The sequence below is a fragment of the Dermacentor albipictus genome, chromosome 9 (genome assembly GCF_038994185.2).
Source record: "Dermacentor albipictus isolate Rhodes 1998 colony chromosome 9, USDA_Dalb.pri_finalv2, whole genome shotgun sequence".
Taxonomy (NCBI): domain Eukaryota; kingdom Metazoa; phylum Arthropoda; class Arachnida; order Ixodida; family Ixodidae; genus Dermacentor; species Dermacentor albipictus.
The window spans coordinates 24,446,204-24,465,755 of record NC_091829.1 but is presented as its reverse complement, the minus strand read 5'-3'; the positions used below and the strand labels follow the sequence as shown (position 1 = coordinate 24,465,755).

Below are 19,552 nucleotides of genomic sequence, written 5' to 3'. Positions count from 1 at the left end.
TGCTGCTGTGGCAGGAAGAAGCTGCAGCGTGGCGTGTAGGATGCTTATGGTTGCAACATTTAAGCGAATAGCTTTTTTCCCCTCTTCCGCCCAGTTTCGTGGACGCAACGAGTAATTTCATGAATCTTTATGCAAAGCGAAGGCCACAGCCTTCACCTCATACAGTTTTCGACGAATTGACGACGTGACGTTAACTGACATTTGCGGCATTTGTACAGCGCATGCGTCGTCATTAACGATGATACTAAAGCAGTGGCCCAGGAGCGCGCGCTGAGGAATGTTTATGCTTGGGTCTTCTAGCTAGTAGCTTTCTTGCCTCTTTCACACGTTTTCTTGGATGCTCGGTGGTAGCAGTTTGGACACGACAAGGAAAACGCTCGTTCATTTGTTGATTCGTTCGCTACTTTCGTCACTCCGTCTTTTATTATTTCGTTCCTTGAGTCGTTCATTATTTCGTTCACTAGTTCGTTCAATCATTAGTTCATTGCTTAGTTAGTTCTCTCTTTAAGTGCTTCATTAATTGGCCCACTGCGAATATTTTGCGGTGGTTTTGGCACAGCACTTCAGTAATCATGCACTGATGTCATAGTGATGACATCTTCGTCATATCACGCCCCGCACATTCTCAAGTTTCAGTGATCACCACAGCGGGCGAAAAATCAACCGCGCCCTGTTCTAGCATAAACGCATAAGTGGAGTGACTCTAATTGAGTCGTATACATTAACCCGTACTTTTTCTGCTAGGGGCGCTAAACGTGGCTGAATATTTTATTATAAATGTACATATAACAACCATAAATAAAATACCATTGTTTTACAAAATAAATAAGCCATAAATTTTATACGAGTTCTGTTCTTAAAATCTGTGCTTTATTACTTGAACAAAGGTTTTTAGACTTCACTGACAGGCGATAAGCCGCAGCCCATTGGTATAGATTGGAGTACGGGCCATTAATTGATTCAAATTTTACGGCAGATTTTGCGAACGGGGTGGTCGTTTCCTTAAAGAATCATCAAGCAGGCTCGTTTTAAAGCAGTTTTCTTTGATATGAACATCTTTAGTTTATGCATCCAACTTGGATAACTACACCAAGCGAAAGGGCTTAAAGACGGTGAATTTTATCATCTGCAGCGTTTCACTGGCATAACGGCTGCACTACATTCATCATTATTGATCTGCTGCGTCAGGACGCATAATGACATGGTGCTCGAAAAAAAAAACGATAGCTAGGGTGAAAATTCATTGCTGGAACCGAGGACAGTCTGCTTGGAGGCTACCAACGACAGCGGATTAACCTTTCAGCCTTTCGCCGTATGCAACGGTGAGTAAAAAAGCAGTGCTTTGTTTTCAACATTAAATTTCTTTGCATGCGAGGCGGATAAAACAGATTCCTGTAGTCATTTCTTCAAAGCGGGTAATAATAATAATTCAACTTTTGCCCATCAAAGGCAATCCGAACGAGGCTATTGTTATTTTGCCACGTTCATAAAGTTCCTAACAAGGGGTACAGCCTAAATAACAAATAGTTCGTCTATTTCTGCATAAATGTTACATTTATTGCACGTTAGTGGTAAAGTAACTTCGTGTGGTAAAGTTAGATTCATTGCATTTGAGACATAATAAAATAGTACTAAAATCTGGCAGAAGAAATTACCATCTAATCGAGGCTTGGCTAAGCACAGCCGACCCAAGTACGCCATTAAAAGTGCACACGCAAAACAGTGTTGTGTGCGTGTGTGTGCTTTTCTGTCATGGAGCGTTTTTTGCTCTGTTCTTAGATACGAATCACAAACCCGCCCACACTTCCCCCATAGTAATTCAAGGGTTTCTTCCGACTCCAGCTTTCAAGATGCTGCTCATATTTTTTTTGACCCCTTTGGACTTCATTGTCTCTGGACGAACAAGTTGACAGTGAATGTGTCACCACTGGAAGCAACAAGGGCCAGAATCCTCACAAGGTATGTTTCTGAACACCTAGAACCATGATTTGTTCATTCAATGGGCAAACATTTGTTTCATCATTCTTTGCTTGCATGCTAGTCATTACTTCATCATTTATATTTACAGGAATACTGACAAAAGAGAGATGACTGGCGCGCAAGCTGCCCACGTCAAGCCATAAGAAGCTCAACGGTCACCACGATGACAACAGGTCTTCTTGAACCATGTGCCTCACCATGAAATGTTTGCAAGCTTACGGGATAGAGGGGTGGGAGCCCTATGAGGAAAGTAGCAGTCTACAGTTTTGTATAGTACTGAGCGGGAATACTAAAATTCGACATACAAGCTTACTTGTTTTAAGGCCGTTTTACGACAAACGAAGAAGTAACACGTTGAATCTTAGCTTGTTTCCTTTCTGACCATCAGAAGAATGTCAAGCAGAACAGAATAAGGTAGCAAGTGAGTACTTGCTAATGCAGAAACTCTGTCATCTGCTCTTTGCAAATCAGCTTGACGGGCAAGACCACCAACAATCACATTTTTCAGCAAAATTTCGACTCTGTGAGGAAGACAGGACGTGAACAGAAACATAGAGGCGCACGCAGTTTAGAATTCACGAAGTTTAAAATTTTGTTGAACATATGAATTGACTTGCCCAACATGCCTTATTGCAGTATCACATGCTCTCTTACATGAAAATGCAAAGAAATTCAGAACGATCGAAAGTGCTCAATGCAATTTTGAGGAAATTATAGTTCATGGTGACTGAATCTCTGGCAGACACTCTTACATGGTTCATAAGTAGTTAGCATGAAATAAATAACTAGGCTAGCCTTGCACACTAAGATAAGAGATGCTAAAAAAGGCAAGCTCACACAATTGGCCTACTCTACAGTTTACAAACATGACAAATCTCTATACGCAATGTTTCTTGCTCTTCAAGCAGATGATAAACCTGAGCGTAGTGCGTTCCCAAAATATTTTTGAAAGATACTCGGACAATAGTAAGTTTGGCTTGACATTTAACCAATCAACAGTGTACTAGCAAGGGAAGCACCAGTGTGGGAACTTGTCTTTGTCGTGGCCATCACAAATATGTCTGGTTGTTGAAACATTGGCTCTCGGCTGAGGCTTCCTATGCTCACCGCTGTCACTCAACTGAAGTTTTCATCTCTTTACAACGTCTTTGATATGTTTGAATAAATAAACCGAGATTTTTTGTTTTAATATATGAAACCATGACTTAAATTTTAAGGATATGTGAGCATTAATTAGGCTTGTTGATCTGTTTAATTAGTCTCCTTGTTTATTCACACAGCCTTTGCAGGAATCCTTGTAAGCACCGATGTCTCCATAACGTTCTGTGCGAGTACTTTAAGTGAAAGCCTTTACTGCCTGCACATGAACACTAAATGTGCTACTGAAATATCGAGATCAGAGGGTATGTGCCGGAAAATTTAGCGACTTTTTCTTTCCTTCACTGCGTGCCTCTCGCCATTGTATTACGAAAAGAATAGGACATTTCAGCGCAAGCTTGCTGACGCTTAACCTTTGCCGACCACTTTTTCTCTTTTTTAAAGCTATCTGAAATGACAGAACGCAGACTATACACGCATAGTGTGTAAGACTCCAAGTAGCACTGTACGCAGTTTCAGTGCAAGGATAGCCCAGCATGAATATCGTTGTCTGAAACTTCGTTCTTCCTGCTTTATGCTGCATGCCGAACAAGATGGGAAAGATTGGCTCGATTTCTGCTTTGAATTCCATTAAATAAATGGCTATCTTATTTCTACATGTTGCAAACTCAGCGACTGACGTGAGATCAACATGACCTGCGCGGTAATAACGAGCATGTGATACTTCGTTCACAATTGACAATAAAGAATGTAAGCCTTGTTGTTTGAAACTCTTTTTTGCGAGTTGAGACACCTCGGTCACTTGGCGATATAATAAAGATAAGTGTAGCCATGTTGGAGTACCGTACATGCCAATACCGCCCCGACAGCGGTAATAAAACGCCCAAAATCAGCGACTGGGCAGTGCGACCAGCCCCACCTGCCACTCAAGCAACGGCCATATTACTCATTATGTAGTGATGACGATATTAGCTTTGATTTTGTCTCTGCCATCTCTCGGTCGTATGGTTAAGTTCATGACGCCACCGCTATTTTCCTTCCGTTGCAACGTGGAAGGTACCTTCCTTTCTTTAAGTGTTATAGGTGTTCTGCTCACACATCACCGTCGTTTTGTAATCTTGCGGTTGTCCTGCTCAGCATGCCGGAGTCTTCATCATCTACTTGTCAATGTCGCTATGTCATCGTCGTCGTTTCCGTAGCTTTTTCGTGGTTTCGGGCTGTCTTGTTGCCGTCACAGTAAAACGTCATCACCGTGTCGGGCGTATCGTCGTCTTGCCGCGGTCGTCTTCGTGACATCATCGCAGTGTTCTGGCTATCACGTTCCCCATGAAGTCCTCGCCATTTGTTTCGTACTTCAATGCCGTTGTCATCGTTGAATGTGTGGTCTTTGTTAAACCATCGCCATCTCAATTTGTGAACCTTCCTCTCACACGCGCGCACACGTACATTCATACACATATTATTCGCCTTACACTGAGAGGTTGAATCATCTGGTAACACAGGGTGGAGGTTCACCTTAGGGTGCATGCAGAAGGCTACCCGCACAGCGGAGACTAGCGTAACGATAATGTAAAGAACCTCAACAGTATAGTAGGACTAACCATTACGCCCAATCCACAGGTAGCGCAAATATTTACATATAAATTGGATACTTCTTTTCCCTACCCTCCTGTGTTTGGCGTGGCTGCTGGTGCTGGGTCGGTCGGAACCTCAGCAGATATATGTATTAGAAACACATACACATCCTAATCAATAAGCTCATTACAATAAAGTCATCCTTTAGTGCACTTGATATTCTTTGAATAAGCCATTCGGTATGTTTCACTTGGTGTGTGGCGATTCTTGGCCAACCCTTCAGTACGGTTATGTGCCACTGCGACACCAGAGGTACAGAACCCTGAACGTAGCTTAACACGTGTAGTACTTTTCTGTGCATACACCTGTCATCGCCATTCTTGCATCGACAAGCATAAGTAGCCTTTATCCACGTGACATTGCAGAGTAGACTATAATACTGATTGGCCACCTGATTTATGGTTGGAAATTACCCATAGCTTGTGAACGGTGTAATCTATAAACATAAAATATTGCAGCAGATTTAAATTGTGACAATTGTGGCGGATTAACATATACAGTGTATGAGATTAAACGCTGTAAAGGTTGAAAGTAAGCATGATTTTATACATCGCCGTTTGATGCGTAGCATTTATTCACACGTTTCACTTCAGCTTCACTTAACATAGATTCCAAAAAGTGGATCGGATGTGCACATTTTAGTCCTCTTTCATATATCAGACATTTATCAATGTGAATTAGGGCCGACTGGCTCATTGCAGGTTGCACAACAGCGTGACAATGCAGGAAACAAAATTCGACTACAAACCATAGATTGACTCCTTGTACTTTACTACATTTTGTCTGCCGTATTTTCTTTATATATTAGCCACTAATATGTATTCTACGCTGTTGTGAGAAAACGCATAAAGTGCTAGTCAAACATGTAATTTCTGCTGTTCATCTTGCTACTCGAGAAACCACGTTATCCTACATAATTCGCGACTGATTGTTCTTACGATGAGCGTAGCCAAGTGATCGCAGTTGCGAAAATGGGACATTGGAAAGCGTAGAAATGTTACAGGAATGAAAAAGGAGTCTAGTTGTGTTTTTTCACCTCTTGTAACATTTTAAAGAAAAAATTGTTTGACACAATTGAGCGATTTGGAGGATGCATTGCAGCTATCCTGATGTGCAACACTGGGCTTATTGGTCGAAATGTTATCAGTAGGTCACTATTTTAGATTTGTTACATAGAATCGTTACGGCTTTGCTAGTTTGTAATATAATACAAATACCCTGACAGTGCACCCGCCGTGGTTGCTCAGTGGCTATGGTGTTAGGCTGCTGAGCACGAGGTCGCGGGATCTAATCCCGGCTGCGGCGGCCGCATTTCGATGGGGGCGAAATGTGAAAACACCCGTGTACTTAGAATTAGGTGCACGTTAAAGAACCCCAGGTGGTCGAAATTTCCGGAGTCCTCCACTACGGCGTGCCTCATAATCAGAAAGTGGTTTTGGCACGTAAAGCCCCATAATTTAATTTTAATACCCTGACAGTGCAAAAATGGGCAAATACGTACAAGCGATGCGCACGAATATCGGGCAAATTTTAAACAAATAATTGAAAAAAGTACAATATAACGCAATATAATTCTGGAAAACCCTAATTGCGCTAGAGCAGCTTCCTCCACACTCACGCACAACTAACCCAACCGGCATAACTCCTTTCTTCACGAGTATTTGTCTCTTTTTGTTAGTTCTTGCCCAAACTCAACCAATCATTTCGTCTGGTTACTCATTGCACTTCATAGCATTAGTTGCCGAAGGTGACCTTAATAAAGGGCATCAATAAGCATAGGGAGCCAACCCGCAGGAAAACAAAATTAAGCTGTTATTATCATCACTATCAGCGTATTTGTGTTGTTCTACCAGCAATTTCCAATAACACTTTACTTGCGCCAGCTGATTCCATCTTATGTGTTCAAACTTCCTTACACCACTAATCCTGTTCCGTAAAAAAACATATGTCGGTTGGGTTTGCAATGTGTTAACATAGCATAGGTTCGGTTATGCTGTCACATCAGGAATTGCGGTATCATGGAGTGTGTCGCCTAAGCCCTTCTGTAGAACCTACAATTTCGCTACTTGTTCCTCCGTTTCGATTTTTCCTTCTCATAACGCATAGTGCTTATCCTCTCCTTTTTCAGAATGATTCATTTGTATAGGATTAGCGCTGTGTTTGTGTGCTTCACTCGCGTTTGCCTGTGTTTTTTTACTGTCCATCACCATAATAATATTTTGCCAGAAAACACCACGGCCCGTAGCTTTGCATTTAAGCTGCCGTTGCTGTATATAGGACTACGTAGGTGAAGAAATATCGAGGCGAGGACAGCCAGAGATTTGGGAGCGACATCTTGTGTTATGGGTTATAATGTCTCGGGCGATAATTTTCAGAGGCGATCACATCGGATTAGTGCGAGTGTAAGAGCTGAAAGCGTTTCTGGATCTGTGCCTAGCTCGATATCTGCTGGTGTATAGAAGAAAGTAAGGGTCGCGTGTCTCCATCTCTTTTACCGAGGTTCTTACATGGGCATACGATGTCCTTTCTTTTCTTTTTTATCTCATCGGTGCCGAGAACAAACCGCACAAGGTGGACATGGTCGTGTCCTACAGGCATCTGTCGGGCGAAGACGACGCTGGCCTTTCGTGTGTCATCACCGGGCTAAGGGTCTGGGCAACATTGTGGCCTACTGTACGAGCCAGGCCGGCAAGGTGATCTTTCCATTGTTTATCGCTCTGCCAATTGCCTATAGAACAGTTTCGCACACACTAAAATTGAGTATGCCAATGCTTCTGGGAGTCATTAGTGCAAGGTCCTGGGCCAGTTGGTGCATGATGAACTTGAAAAACGGGGTACCAGCGAAACACAAAGGACGCGCACACAAGGAAAAGGTGTTAGACACAGACGGACGCTGGACTTTCAACGGATGAAAGTCTAGTTGAAAGTCCAGCGTCCGTCAATGTCTAACACATTTTCCTTGTGTGCGCGTCCTTTGTGTTTCGCTGGTACCCCGTTTTTCAAGTTAGTAGTCCTTAGGAATGAAGTGTTCAGAAGACACTGGAAATGTTTGTTTCCTAATATCTAGTTCAAAAATTAAAGAAATAAAAATTTACAACTAGCCATGCCACGATCATTTTGCGTCACCAATGATACCACTGCCAAAAATTAGCAATTGGGTGAGCTGGAACTTACTCAATGAAGTAACGCACAAGAAGTCGGTACAAAGAAAGCAGAAAATGGGACCTGCCTGACAAGTGAAAATTATCGGAAAATAGCGTGAAAGTATCCGCATCGTTCACATTATGTATGTGGCCATTGCTGAGAAAAAAATGTTCAGGTATGAGCAAATGATCGCCCTGTGTCGCCGCTTTAATGGGTACACTTCCCACTTCAGAATCCAAGCAGTGAAATATGTCTTCTCTACGTACTTCGCTCACCTGTCGTATTGACTCTTTTCGCTAAGCATTTTGCTCTAGAGGAACGAGATGGTGTTCTCGGCGGCGCGCAGCATGTTGCGTCAGCGAAAGCGCACGAATACGAAACTAGTACTTATGACGCCTTACTACTGTGCGATTGACTGTGCGAAATGCAATTGGGTGTTCGCTAACACAATGTGCTCAATTCATGATGCAAAATGTGGAATGATAGAGGGAAGACGTGTGTGGCCGTTGGCTGCAAAAAGAGTGATTCGGAGATTAAGGAATGGACTCAATCTTTGTGCCGCTGCTATATTGGACTGCCTTATTTACCCGCCCTTGGCGAAGCACGGCTTTTCTGGAGGAAAAAAGATCACTCATCCGCCAGTGCTGTATCGTTAACCTCCAAAGAAAGGACTTCAACCCCGGAACGTCGCCAATTAATAGTGAGTGCCGCTTGTTACAAAAGGAAGTACAGCCACTTAGTGGCATTCTGAGTTTCTCGCACGTTATCTATGCACATCCATTCCTACTAACACGCAAACTTGCGTCCATTCTACCGCCAACGTATCAAGCATAAGAGAATGGGTGCGCACTTGAATCATAGCCGCGAAGCATGATTGACGGTGACTACAGCGACATCACACGAATCTTGGACGCTGAACGTGTCCTGATGGTTGATAGAGCAAGCAATTGACGAGCGATAATAGGTCTGTTGTGCAAAAAGCTATCACAAAGCATAGAAAATGTAAGTTCCAAGCCTTATGCGCAACAAGAAGAAATATTTCGCAACAGAACATACACGAGAGCATTTAGGCTGAAAATAAACAATCGGATAGTGACTGTTCTGAGGTACATTACTGAGGGAGAAACATGACAAAAAACTGCTTCAAAATGATTGCGAACTAAGGAACGAAGAGTAAAACAAACTGACCCGGAGTTAATTCATAAGCGGATAGTTTCAACACCTTGGAATACATTTGCAGCCCCGCTTTTAATACAAGCACCGTGTACGCTGGTCGCGCCGTTCTGACAACGCGTAATGAGCCCTTAAAGCACACGCATGTCCTCTAAGGCTGCGCCCAAAACTTCTTGTCGTACACACAGTCACCGTCCACGATATCTGTCCAAAGCGAAGGTTTTCTGCGCCACACCGGCATCGTGTGGATGCATTGTAAGTACGGAGGTAGCAGAGGCAACTGAGGCGTCCATGGAATCGCCGGGAAAAGGGCCAATAATGCCTGGTAACAGTCAGTCCAGAGCTACCTACTACGGCGTCCCTCATGATGCTCGAGTTCAATGGAATATTATACCGTAATTTAAAACTGCAGCAAACGAAACACACAGCCTTTCCAGGTTTCTTCATGACTGACTGTAATGCAAGCTCATTGCTTGCATTACCTCAATGCTTCCACTCGTGCTTGTCATTGGCCTTCATTAAAACTTCTTTCTGGGCGAGTTGGTGCATACTTGACATAAAAAATTGTAACAGCGCAAACACATGCAACCACAGAGTACCAAGGACAAGACACAAGCGCTGAAGACACAGTCTTCAGCGTTTGTGTCTCGTCCTTGGTACTTTGTCGTTGCATGTGTTTGCGCTGTTACAACTCTTTTTTTGTCAATGGCCATTGCCTTAAACGAAGCTGCACATATTCAAGCGCGAAAGCAAGAGTTAAGAGTAAATGTATGTGGTGAATTTGGACCCAGAGACATTTTCAATTGACGACTCGGAAACTATTCAGCCCACAGACTCAATACTGAGCCCTCTAAAAAAGTGAAAGCACAATACAAAGCGTTGATGCAACCATGTTGCAGTTCCGTGGACTCTAGTTTGTTACAATTGCACATTTTAATTACTGCGGTTAGCACTTCTCGGGAACTTCACAAAGCTTGCGATATCTTCGTCTGTCCATTGGTTTGCTTGTCCTTATCAAACCTGTTCCATGTCAGCTTGGGTCATGGGGTAGTTCTTGACCTAGTGAGTCGAGTATCGATCTACTGCCTTGCAAGGAACAAGGTTATAAATCTACCTACGGACAAACGTGGGCAACTGGCTATGTGATGGTATGTGCCGACCCTCAATGAACTTCTTTGATGATATTCTGGCTCAGTGTGTATGTGCCGCTCGTCAGTGAACCTCTTTTTACACCAACTTACCTAAAGTCTTTTTTTAAATCTAATTTCACAGGGTGCATCGAATTAAGATGAATCGCACTTTATTCAAAGCCCATTTTCTGTACATAGAGACACGCCTCCTAGAGATATGCTGTCTGAGGTACCGTAACGATTTATGTCTAAAGCGACACTAAAAAGAATCATGGAAATAAGTTTAGACAAGAAAAGCATTCGTTAAAACTGTATTTTCTTTAATTTCGCGTTGATAGGTTGATTATTAGTAGAGAAAATGGCGTTCGAAGTTCGTTTTCCAAATTTCGCGCGTAAACCACAAGGTCGTACGTCAATGTTACGTCATGGATTTCAAAATAATTTTTGGCTATTTGGGATGTTCTGGTTCATTGAACGGTTTTAAAAGTTGCGGAGTTCGCTCTTTCGTTCTTTTAGAATGCGAAATAGTCGATAACTATCAATGAAAAGTTAAACAAACTTGGCACACGCCATTGAAAAGTGATGACGTCACGGCGATCTGGCGCGTGCAGCAGACCTCTCTTTCCTCTTCGGGTATTTCTTGGTTTAGCAGGTTACTTATCAAGAATTTAGAGCACCTTTTTTCTATCGTGGAATAGTAATTTTTAGCTCACACTGTTTGTACGGGATATGGCGTTATTAATACGGCCTCGGCGCACGCTTGATAGCGGTTGTGTGCTCTTTGTTTGCTTCTGCGCCACAATGACAGTAATTGAAACGATGAAGCTGATAATTCCAACGGAAATATCTTCAGGAATGCTATTCCCAGCAAATAAAACGCGAGGCGCATCAGCCGCGGTAGCGCAGTGGTTAAGGCGTTACGCAGCTTTGCACGAGGTCGCGCGTTCGAACCCAGCTGCGGTGCCATGGAAGAACGCTCCTGTACGCCACAGATTGCATGCAAATTTAAGAAACTGCAGATCGGCAAAATTTATTCTTATGATGTCTGCTACGGCGTGGGGGCATCATAATCAGATCGTGGTTCGGCGCGTAAAATCCGCTGAATTTTTTTTGTTTTGTTAGTAAGCTTGCCGGAAGTCGGGTTTGCTTGCGAACATCCGGCCTCTCAGTTTGCAAATGGCACTTGGACAGCGGTGGGCGTCGGTCCGCTACCTTGCCTTGAGGGATGTAAGCCCGTTTCTTTTGTGTTTTAAGTGTATTTTACGAAAAGACAAATCGGCCACACGAGCGCAAGACGAAACGAGCATTAGAAGAGGTGCGGATTCTAGCCGGCGCTTGTGTGTGGGCCAAAACACTTCCGGCCATGGGCGGGACCAGACGTCGACGGCGAGTACCATTCCAATCCTTTTTCCACTTATTTCTCTGGTGTCTCACTTCTTATAATGCAGTTGCTAGGCTTCGCCAGTTGTTAATCTACTCGACGCAAGAATATAAGCACGATGCATTCGGTGCCTCTGTATTGGGGTTTTCTGTGGTCGCAAGTATTCGTGAATGATTAATATGCTGCGTGTGAATGCTCAGTTAAAATTTGAGGACTGCTTAAAAGAGTGTGAAGTGAAATGAATGCAAAAGAGACAGTGCGTTATTTAAAAGAATACAAATAAGAAAAATCACGAACTACTTAGTGTATTTGTCGATAAAAAATTCTTCGCAGCCTTATTTCCGTGTTATTCGGCGACGTCTACCTCAGGCTCGTTATAGTAATATATAAAAAAAACGAAAAAAACGGGGGTTCATGAGAAAATAATTACTGCTGGCCACGCTTCGTACAAGTGGCGGAAATTCTAATCTACGCAATATATGTTGAAACAATAACGGCATTGCTTTCTGGCACGCGCGCGTGAAACAAAGCAACGGAAGTATATTCCACGTGCAGAATAACTTTTTCATTTAGCTCAGGAAACGGAACTAAAGCAACTTAATTTCAGTAACGAAGACGTATTTCAAAACGCTTGTCGTAATTGCAGAGCTGATGTCAGCTAGGACTGAAAGTGCAATTCCGAAATTCTGTGGCTCGCGCCAGCATCGAAAATCGGAATGTGCAGAGAAATGCTGTTGCAGTGAATGCGATCATGCAGCGAGCGCAAATACACACTACGGAAAAGTTGCTGGTGCAGCATTGCATGTCGTCCCATGTATTAAAGTCGGCATTTCGCGAAACATTGCAAGACAATATGATTCTAATGAACTGCTACACTTTAAGCCCTGGCTTACTTTTATTGCGAAATTACGACTTCCCCTTACATAAGAAGCCAACAACGAATGACAAGGGAACTTGCCTGTACTTGCTCATTGAATTAAAGAAATTATAAAATAATGGAAATGAAAGTGGATGAAATGACAACTGCCCACTTTGTGCCTTTGTTTCTTGGCCTCTTATGACATAACTATCAAAAATCCGGCCCCTCACTTCTCTAACTTCCGTTTACAGTCATTTAAATAGCAATTATATAATTAGGTAAATAAATTTTGTAACTTAGTTATTACTCCATAAAAACGTATTATATTCAAGCAATGTCTTGCAGCTTAATAATCCCGTAATGCACAAACACAGGTAAATATTGCTACGGAACAGTGTTTACTATGACGAAGAGGCGAGCAATAAGAAGACGACGACGATTGGAGGCTAGCGCGGGCTGTTGCCTCTTGGCCAAGTGCGGCGTATTACGTTGTAAATATACTTGTATACAGCTTTTAATCTGCGTCTTCTTACGTAACATATATGGTGGAGGTGAACGTTCCCTGTACCTCGTCACAGAGCTTTGCAGTGGAAGGTACGTCGAGCCTTCCTTCATGGCTCCCGGCGATGACAACTTGACTCAGCCGCCTCCGACACCTGCTGCCACTTCGACGACGTACATAACTCTCCCTGCTCCTCGTGATCCTGGCGTATTCTCGGGCAAAGATGGGGAAGACGTCGAGGATTGGATCAGCCTGTACGAACACGTCAGCCGCAATAACCGGTGGGACCCTACTATCATGCTCGCCAACGTAGTATTTTACCTCGGTGGCACACCTCGAGTTTGGTTTCGGACGCACGAAGATGAACTCACCAGTTGGGATTCGCTCAAGCAAAAGCTCCGAGACTTGTTCGGCAACCCCTACGGTCACCAACTTGCCGCGCAGAAGGCGCTTTCCGGCCGTGTGCAGTCGTCAACAGAGCCCTATGTCACGTACATTCAGGCCGTCCTGGCTCTGTGCCGCAAAGGTGACGCACACATGACTGAGTCAAACAAGGTATCCCACATCCTCAAAGGCATTGCCGATGACGCCTTCAACTTGCTCGTATTCAACAACGTCGCGATGGTAGATGCAGTTATAAAAGAGTGCCGCCGCCTGGAACTCGCTAAAAGCCGACGTATCGACCAGCAGTTTGCCCGTTTGCCCTTTTCCTGTGCCGACGCTCCTCGTCTGAACAACATTGGCGATATTACCAGGGTCGTCCGGCGAAAGATTGAGGCCGCCTATCCGGCTGCCTTCGACTTCAACCACACCAACGCGCATGCAGTCAGGGTTTCCCTGATCCAGGCAGTTGTCCGCCAGGGGTTCGAAAAATGGGTCTTTACACCATCTGCTCGGCCCATCGCCCTGATACACACCCGGCTTCTTCGATTCCGCCCCGTTCCGCATCCTCTTACCTACCACGTTTCCGCAACCCATCTAAATGGCACACTGCTGACGACAAGCCCATTTGTTTTCCCTGCCGTCGAATCGGGCACATTTCTCGGCACTGTCGCAGTCGCTGGACTTCCCCGACCCGGTCTGCTTATACTGCCTACTCTCGCCCCTCAGGTGGCCCTTCTCGTCCCTATGCCGCACGCTCCGATAATGCCGCCACTGATTCTCCTGCGCCGAACCGCCCCTATTCTCGTTCACCTTCGCCCCAACGACGACAATCTCGCTCTCCCCAGCCCCGTCGCTCCTTTTCGCCGACTCCCTTCGGACGCCGCTCCCAGCCAGAAAACTAGATGATGCAGCCCCTCGAGGTGACGCTGCATTGCTCCCTATGCCGCCAAATCCTCTACTGACGTTGCCCACTCATCTGAACCCTCTTGACGTACAAGTCGACGGTGTTTATGTATCTGCTCTTATAGACACTGGGGCGCATTTGTCGGTAATGAGCGCCGACATTCGTAACCGCCTGAAGAAAATAATCACGCCCGCCACTACACCTGTTGTCCGTGTCGCCGATGGCGGAACAGCCCCCGTAATTGCTATGTGCGCCGCCCGCGTCTCCTTCGCCGGCAGTACTCTCCGCCCTGACCTGCCTGTTCTGGATCCCGCTGAACCACACCCCAGTCGCCTCAGTTCCGTCGAATTTGTTCGCTTGCCACCTTCGGCACTGACTTACGTTGACTTAGTGTCTATTAAGTGTATTTAGTGTATTAAGTCTATTAAGTGTATATTAAGGAAAATAAAAGCAACTGGCCATGAAGGTGGCTGAAGCTTTCTGGCCATGAAGAGTACACATTTAGAGAACAAAAAAGGCCAATTAAAATGTTGTATCAGTAAAAGTTCAATAATAATATTAATCAGTTTTCTTATTGACTATTGTCTGGCACTATCCACCACCAGAACATCGCTCCAAGGTATTAAAGACGCCAGTATAGGCTACGGGTTAGGTTCATTTGCTTAATTTAATTTTTTTTAGCTTCGAAACTCGGCGTCTGAGGCCCACGATCATGCTCTTCTATAGAGGCGAAAGCCTTAAGTGGCTCGCAATTACGAGGCTATGGAAAACGGGGCCTGCGATAGAAAAAAAATAATGTGAGCTCGCCTCGCACACACATGCACTCGTGCGCTCGTGCACTCGCTCGAGCGTTCGTCGTCTACTAGCACAGCTGGCTCCGATGCCACTCATCATGTCAAAAGAAAAGCAAGGTTAATTTGGGTTGAGGTAATGAAGCCACTCGAACCCACGATCTATGAGGTTAGTTAAGGCCAAGATCATTAAGACACAATTATTTAGGTAGCGTCAATTAAAACTCGAACCCACGACCTTTATTGGGAGAAAACAATACAAAGTAAAAACGCATTCAACTGAGAATGTCAAGTAATGTAATGAATGTCTCATAAGTGCGCAGGATTTCGCCTTCACTCTCTTTGGCGTATTCTAAGGTGACTGTCAATTAAAAAAAAAAAAACTTTTGGCAAATCGAAGCGCGGGAATGCTTATAGTTTCGAGGGCGCGCTTCAAATGACGCCGACGGAAAGAATCGCGATATTATAGGCTTAACCTCGTTGTCCTCTAGAAAGTTCGAGAACTGTATAGTAGCCACTCCCGAAGCACGAGGGGGACAACGAAATGGGGAGACACGAAGGGGCAGCCTTGCACAGAACAACACTTCTCATGAGCAACAAGCAAGAAATATCACCCATGGCGACTTCTGTGAAAGCCGCAACTCGGAGGAGGTGAGCCTTTGTTTTCCAGCGTGCCTCTTAAAACGCGGAAGAACAATGGCGCTTCAAGAAATTAACTTGAATAGGAACCTAACTTCACTGCAGTTATCCGCCTAGTTAGGTTGCTGTAATTGGTGGGCGGTTCTAAATATGTATGCAGACCCATCTATTGATGTGTAGAGCGCGCGAACACCTCGCTAGGGCGAAACACTCTAATCAAGCGTTGCCGCTAAGGAAGAGCAACGTGCGCAGTCTTTTACTCATGTATGTGGCCACTCTTGAACCTAGGCGCACAATATAAAAACCGGCAGCACAGGTGCCAGCAAGTTCAATACTGAGACCACTGGCAAAGCTTTATTTTACATCAATATAAGAGCGCAAGGCCTTTTTGTTCACGTAATTATGCCGCCAGTCTTTGTAAAGGTGAGCCATCCACTTATGTTACAAGTGCAGTGTCTTACAGAGAACATAGACGGCAGGCCAGCGCTGTCCGTGCTGTCTCGCTTTCAGCTATTTCCCACTTTCCGTGATAAACGAAAGTTAATGACCACCTAAAAGGCGTTAACAATAGCACATAACTTCATTCACTCTTGCGGCAAGAGTAGTACATCCTATCTGCGACATGAAAAGCTTTCACGCCAGACCTTCAGTCGCCGTCGCTCAACTCGAACGCCTTCGTCGGATTTCCCGCCCTGTAAACCACATTGATTTAAAGATGGCAAGACGCGTGCAAAGTTTTCGTAAGAGGCCATTTTTTGAATTAATTGTGCTGCGGGTGTCCTAATTAAGGGTGAAATGTATACTGCAACTACGTACTGCAACATACAAACAAGGCCCATGTATTTAGTTGTGCTGGTAATCACAAGGTAACGCGCAGGCTAAAAGAATCGCACGTTGCAAAAGACAGTTTCCCACTCCTCCCTGTTATTAAATCGCAATTTCTTTCTCAATACGGTAAATCGGGCAACCTGGTAGGCTACCTTCGTCCTAATAAGCGTCTTTTTTCTTCATTACTTTGGTGTTCTTTGACGTCGCCAATTTCTTTGCAATGAGACTTCGTTACAATAGCCGGCGATGTAGTCTTCACTGATATCGCGGCTTGCTTTGACCTTGGCTGCCACTTTGTCCTTTTTCACTGCATGTGGTTGCGTGGAAGAGTGCTGACCTGATTTCGTGAATAGCTTTAGCTTATGACGTCACGCCACAATTCACGCCGCTTTTTCGAAGAGACCCCAGACTGACCGAAAAAACGCTGGCTGCTCATTTTTGTAGGACACTCCCGTGGCTCGTGGTTCGAACAAGCCTGGGACAGACAGCCGGGTCAAGGTGCGTTTAAAAGCAGACGTGGTGAGATTGATTCTTGCAACTGTTTCGAAATAATTACACACAATCAACTCATCACGTAGCAGCTATGCGAACAGCCATCCACGCCTTTTGCTGTAAAACGCTTTCTTTTTGCTGCTCGCGAAGTAGGCTTATCAACCATTTGACGAAACCCATACAGCTTCCAGCCCAGTACAGTGATGCACTGAATTTGATGTGGACGTGTCGAAAATATAAATTCATTTATATGGCGTTTTTTTGGTTGCGGCCAGTTCCTCGTACTTCAACGTTGTCTTTGCCACAGTAGCAATCAATGTAGCCTGCATTAATATCACGGCTTGCTTTTGCATTGGCTGCCATTTTTCCATTCGTCGATGGATGTGATTTAGCGCACGAGGGTTTACCCGTTTTCATGAACATTAGATTGTGCCGTGAGGCCGCAACTTTTTTTTCGATGGCACGACAAATTGCCTGAAAAAATGCTGCCTGCTCGTGCATGTAGGACGACTTCCCCGTGGTTCATGGTTCGAACAGCGGGGGGACCAACAGCGGGGCCAAGTTCCGTTTCCCAGGTGACAAGGTAAGCGCAATTATTTCGATTGCCTTGAAGTGAAGCATTACGCTCAAATAAAATTTTCTGTAGCAGCTGTGCCTTGCTTACTTTTAGTTGATTTTTGCAGTAAAACGTTTTTTTCGTGCTCGCGAAGTCGGTGTATCAACGGTTAGATAAGTGCACTGGATCAGCCAATTCAATGCAGCACCTCGCCGAATTTGATGTCGGCGCGTTGAAAACGTAAGCTGTTCGTGCCATACTTTGAAACGCGATTGAAACCTTGCTAAAGGCAAATTCAAGGACCATTGCGGGCAGCTTTACGTTTGCCGACATCTCGTGTTTTTGCTGGTTTCTGCCGTGGAACCATCGACGGAAAGCATGCAGAATCAGCTGCGTGCCAAGAACGATAAAATTATGCCGAAAGAAAAACGTTATGAAGTCCTAAGGCACATGCTGGAACGTACTTGAAGCGAAGCTTTTTATATAAATGCCAGACAACTAATGGTGATGCGTACAATTATTAATTTAGTCCTATACAAGGAGTATATTTATGCAATGTTTATGCAGAACCTTCACTTTGGACAATTTTTATAATTGTGCAGCAGACGGTTCAGAAGGTATTCCGAAATATGCAAACACCCATTCAGGCGGATGCACGTTGTGACACGTCTGTGTAGCGATGTCACGAGGACAAAGGCAATGTGTGACGCTTGTCGAGGGATAAGAATGCTGATGACGGCGGTGTGCACAGAGAGCTAGAACAGATTTGTAGTCGCGCGTATTCGAGGCAACTGCAACCTTGACAGAAAGCGTGGTTCGGCAGGTCTGCGTAGGCGGTAACAGGCTGCCCTTTGCTGTTGCGGCCACGTGCTCATGTCGCTGAGTACCTTTGAAGATCGATCTCATCAATGTGGGAAAGAGTTTCTTCATTGTTCGTCGACGCAGTAGCCTAAAATGAGGAATAATCGAGTTTACGTTGTCCATGCTGCTTTAAGAGTGATTCCAGGGTATCGCATACCATAGTGCTTTTTTTTCTGTGCCTGTTTTCCTTGTGGACAATCTTTGAAACTTTGCTTTGTGTGCAGTTTGGGCTTTCTGTTTCTGTTTCGCGAACGTAGTTTTCACTTGTATTGTTACGTCCTTGTTTAGGAGTTATTTGTGGATCCCCGGGATTTCTGTTACGTTCTCTTAAGAACCTGTGAGTATATGTCACTCGTCAGTGATATGCTGAGCACGACAAAGTTACGACGCAACGACGTTGAGATAACGCGATGATGACTGTGTCGTCGACCGCTCGACTATCTACTGCGGTGGCAGGGAGAAGCTGCAGTGTTTTGTGTACAATGTTGAAGGTTGCAACATTTAAGCGATTAGCTTTTTCTGCCTCTTACGCCCGTTTTGATGGATGGCCAGTGGTCACTGGTGGGACGAAAAAAGCTCGTTGGTTCATCCATTTGTTCATTACTTCCCTCGTCCAGTCGTTCTTTCGGTGGTTCGTTCAGGGTGTTCTCTTACACTGGCGGTCATCGCCGATGGTTTCCGACCAATATGTTCCTGCCACAGCACTTTAGTTATGCCGTCGGCGTCATATTCACCATCATTTAGTCGTCATACCACTGTCCTTGTTTAATCACATGGTTGTTAGGCTTAGCATGTTGGTGCCGTCATCTACGCGTCATTGTCGCTATGCGATCACCGTTTCCGTATCTTATAGTCCTCGTTATTGTGCTATCTCTGTCTCACTTCTGTAAAGATGATTTCATCGACATCAAGTGGGCGTCACACTCAAGCTTCGTCGCAGCAGCCTTTGCGGCCACGTCTTCCTTTCGCCGCAGTTATCTTCCTGACATCATCGCAGAGTTCGTACTGTCGTTGTCACCACGACGCCCCTAACTTTTTTTTTCGTGCTTAAATGCCGTTTTCATCGTTGACGGTGTGTGGTGGTCGTCCTACCACTGCCTTCTCATTTTCTCTATCTGTCACGAATTAACACCCACTCACACAATTTGTTCGCCTGAAAATTAAAATTCTGACCTCTGAAACTTGGCGTGGTATA

At 44.6% G+C, this 19,552-nt stretch overlaps 1 protein-coding gene across 12 annotated transcripts in view; it reads left to right on the top strand.

Moving 5' to 3' along the window:
- LOC135902015 (uncharacterized) overlaps window positions 1-19,552 on the top strand; it is a 48,247-nt gene that overhangs the window by 6,046 nt on the left and 22,649 nt on the right. For 4 of the 12 annotated variants that reach the window (XR_011508323.1, XR_011508325.1, XR_011508324.1 and 1 more), the window contains exons 4-6: window positions 7,308-7,406; window positions 16,893-16,967; window positions 17,446-17,523. Coding sequence is in view for 9 of the 12 variants with exons in the window: in XM_070524929.1 (XP_070381030.1) it covers window positions 7,308-7,406; window positions 16,893-16,967; window positions 17,446-17,523 (252 nt within the window). In the remaining 3 variants the exon portion in view is untranslated. Of the gene's footprint in view, window positions 1-7,269; window positions 7,407-11,329; window positions 11,547-16,892; window positions 16,968-17,445; window positions 17,524-19,552 lie in introns of those variants that run through there. The other 8 variants (XM_070524932.1, XM_070524927.1, XM_070524930.1 and 5 more) reach the window with 5 other exon arrangements.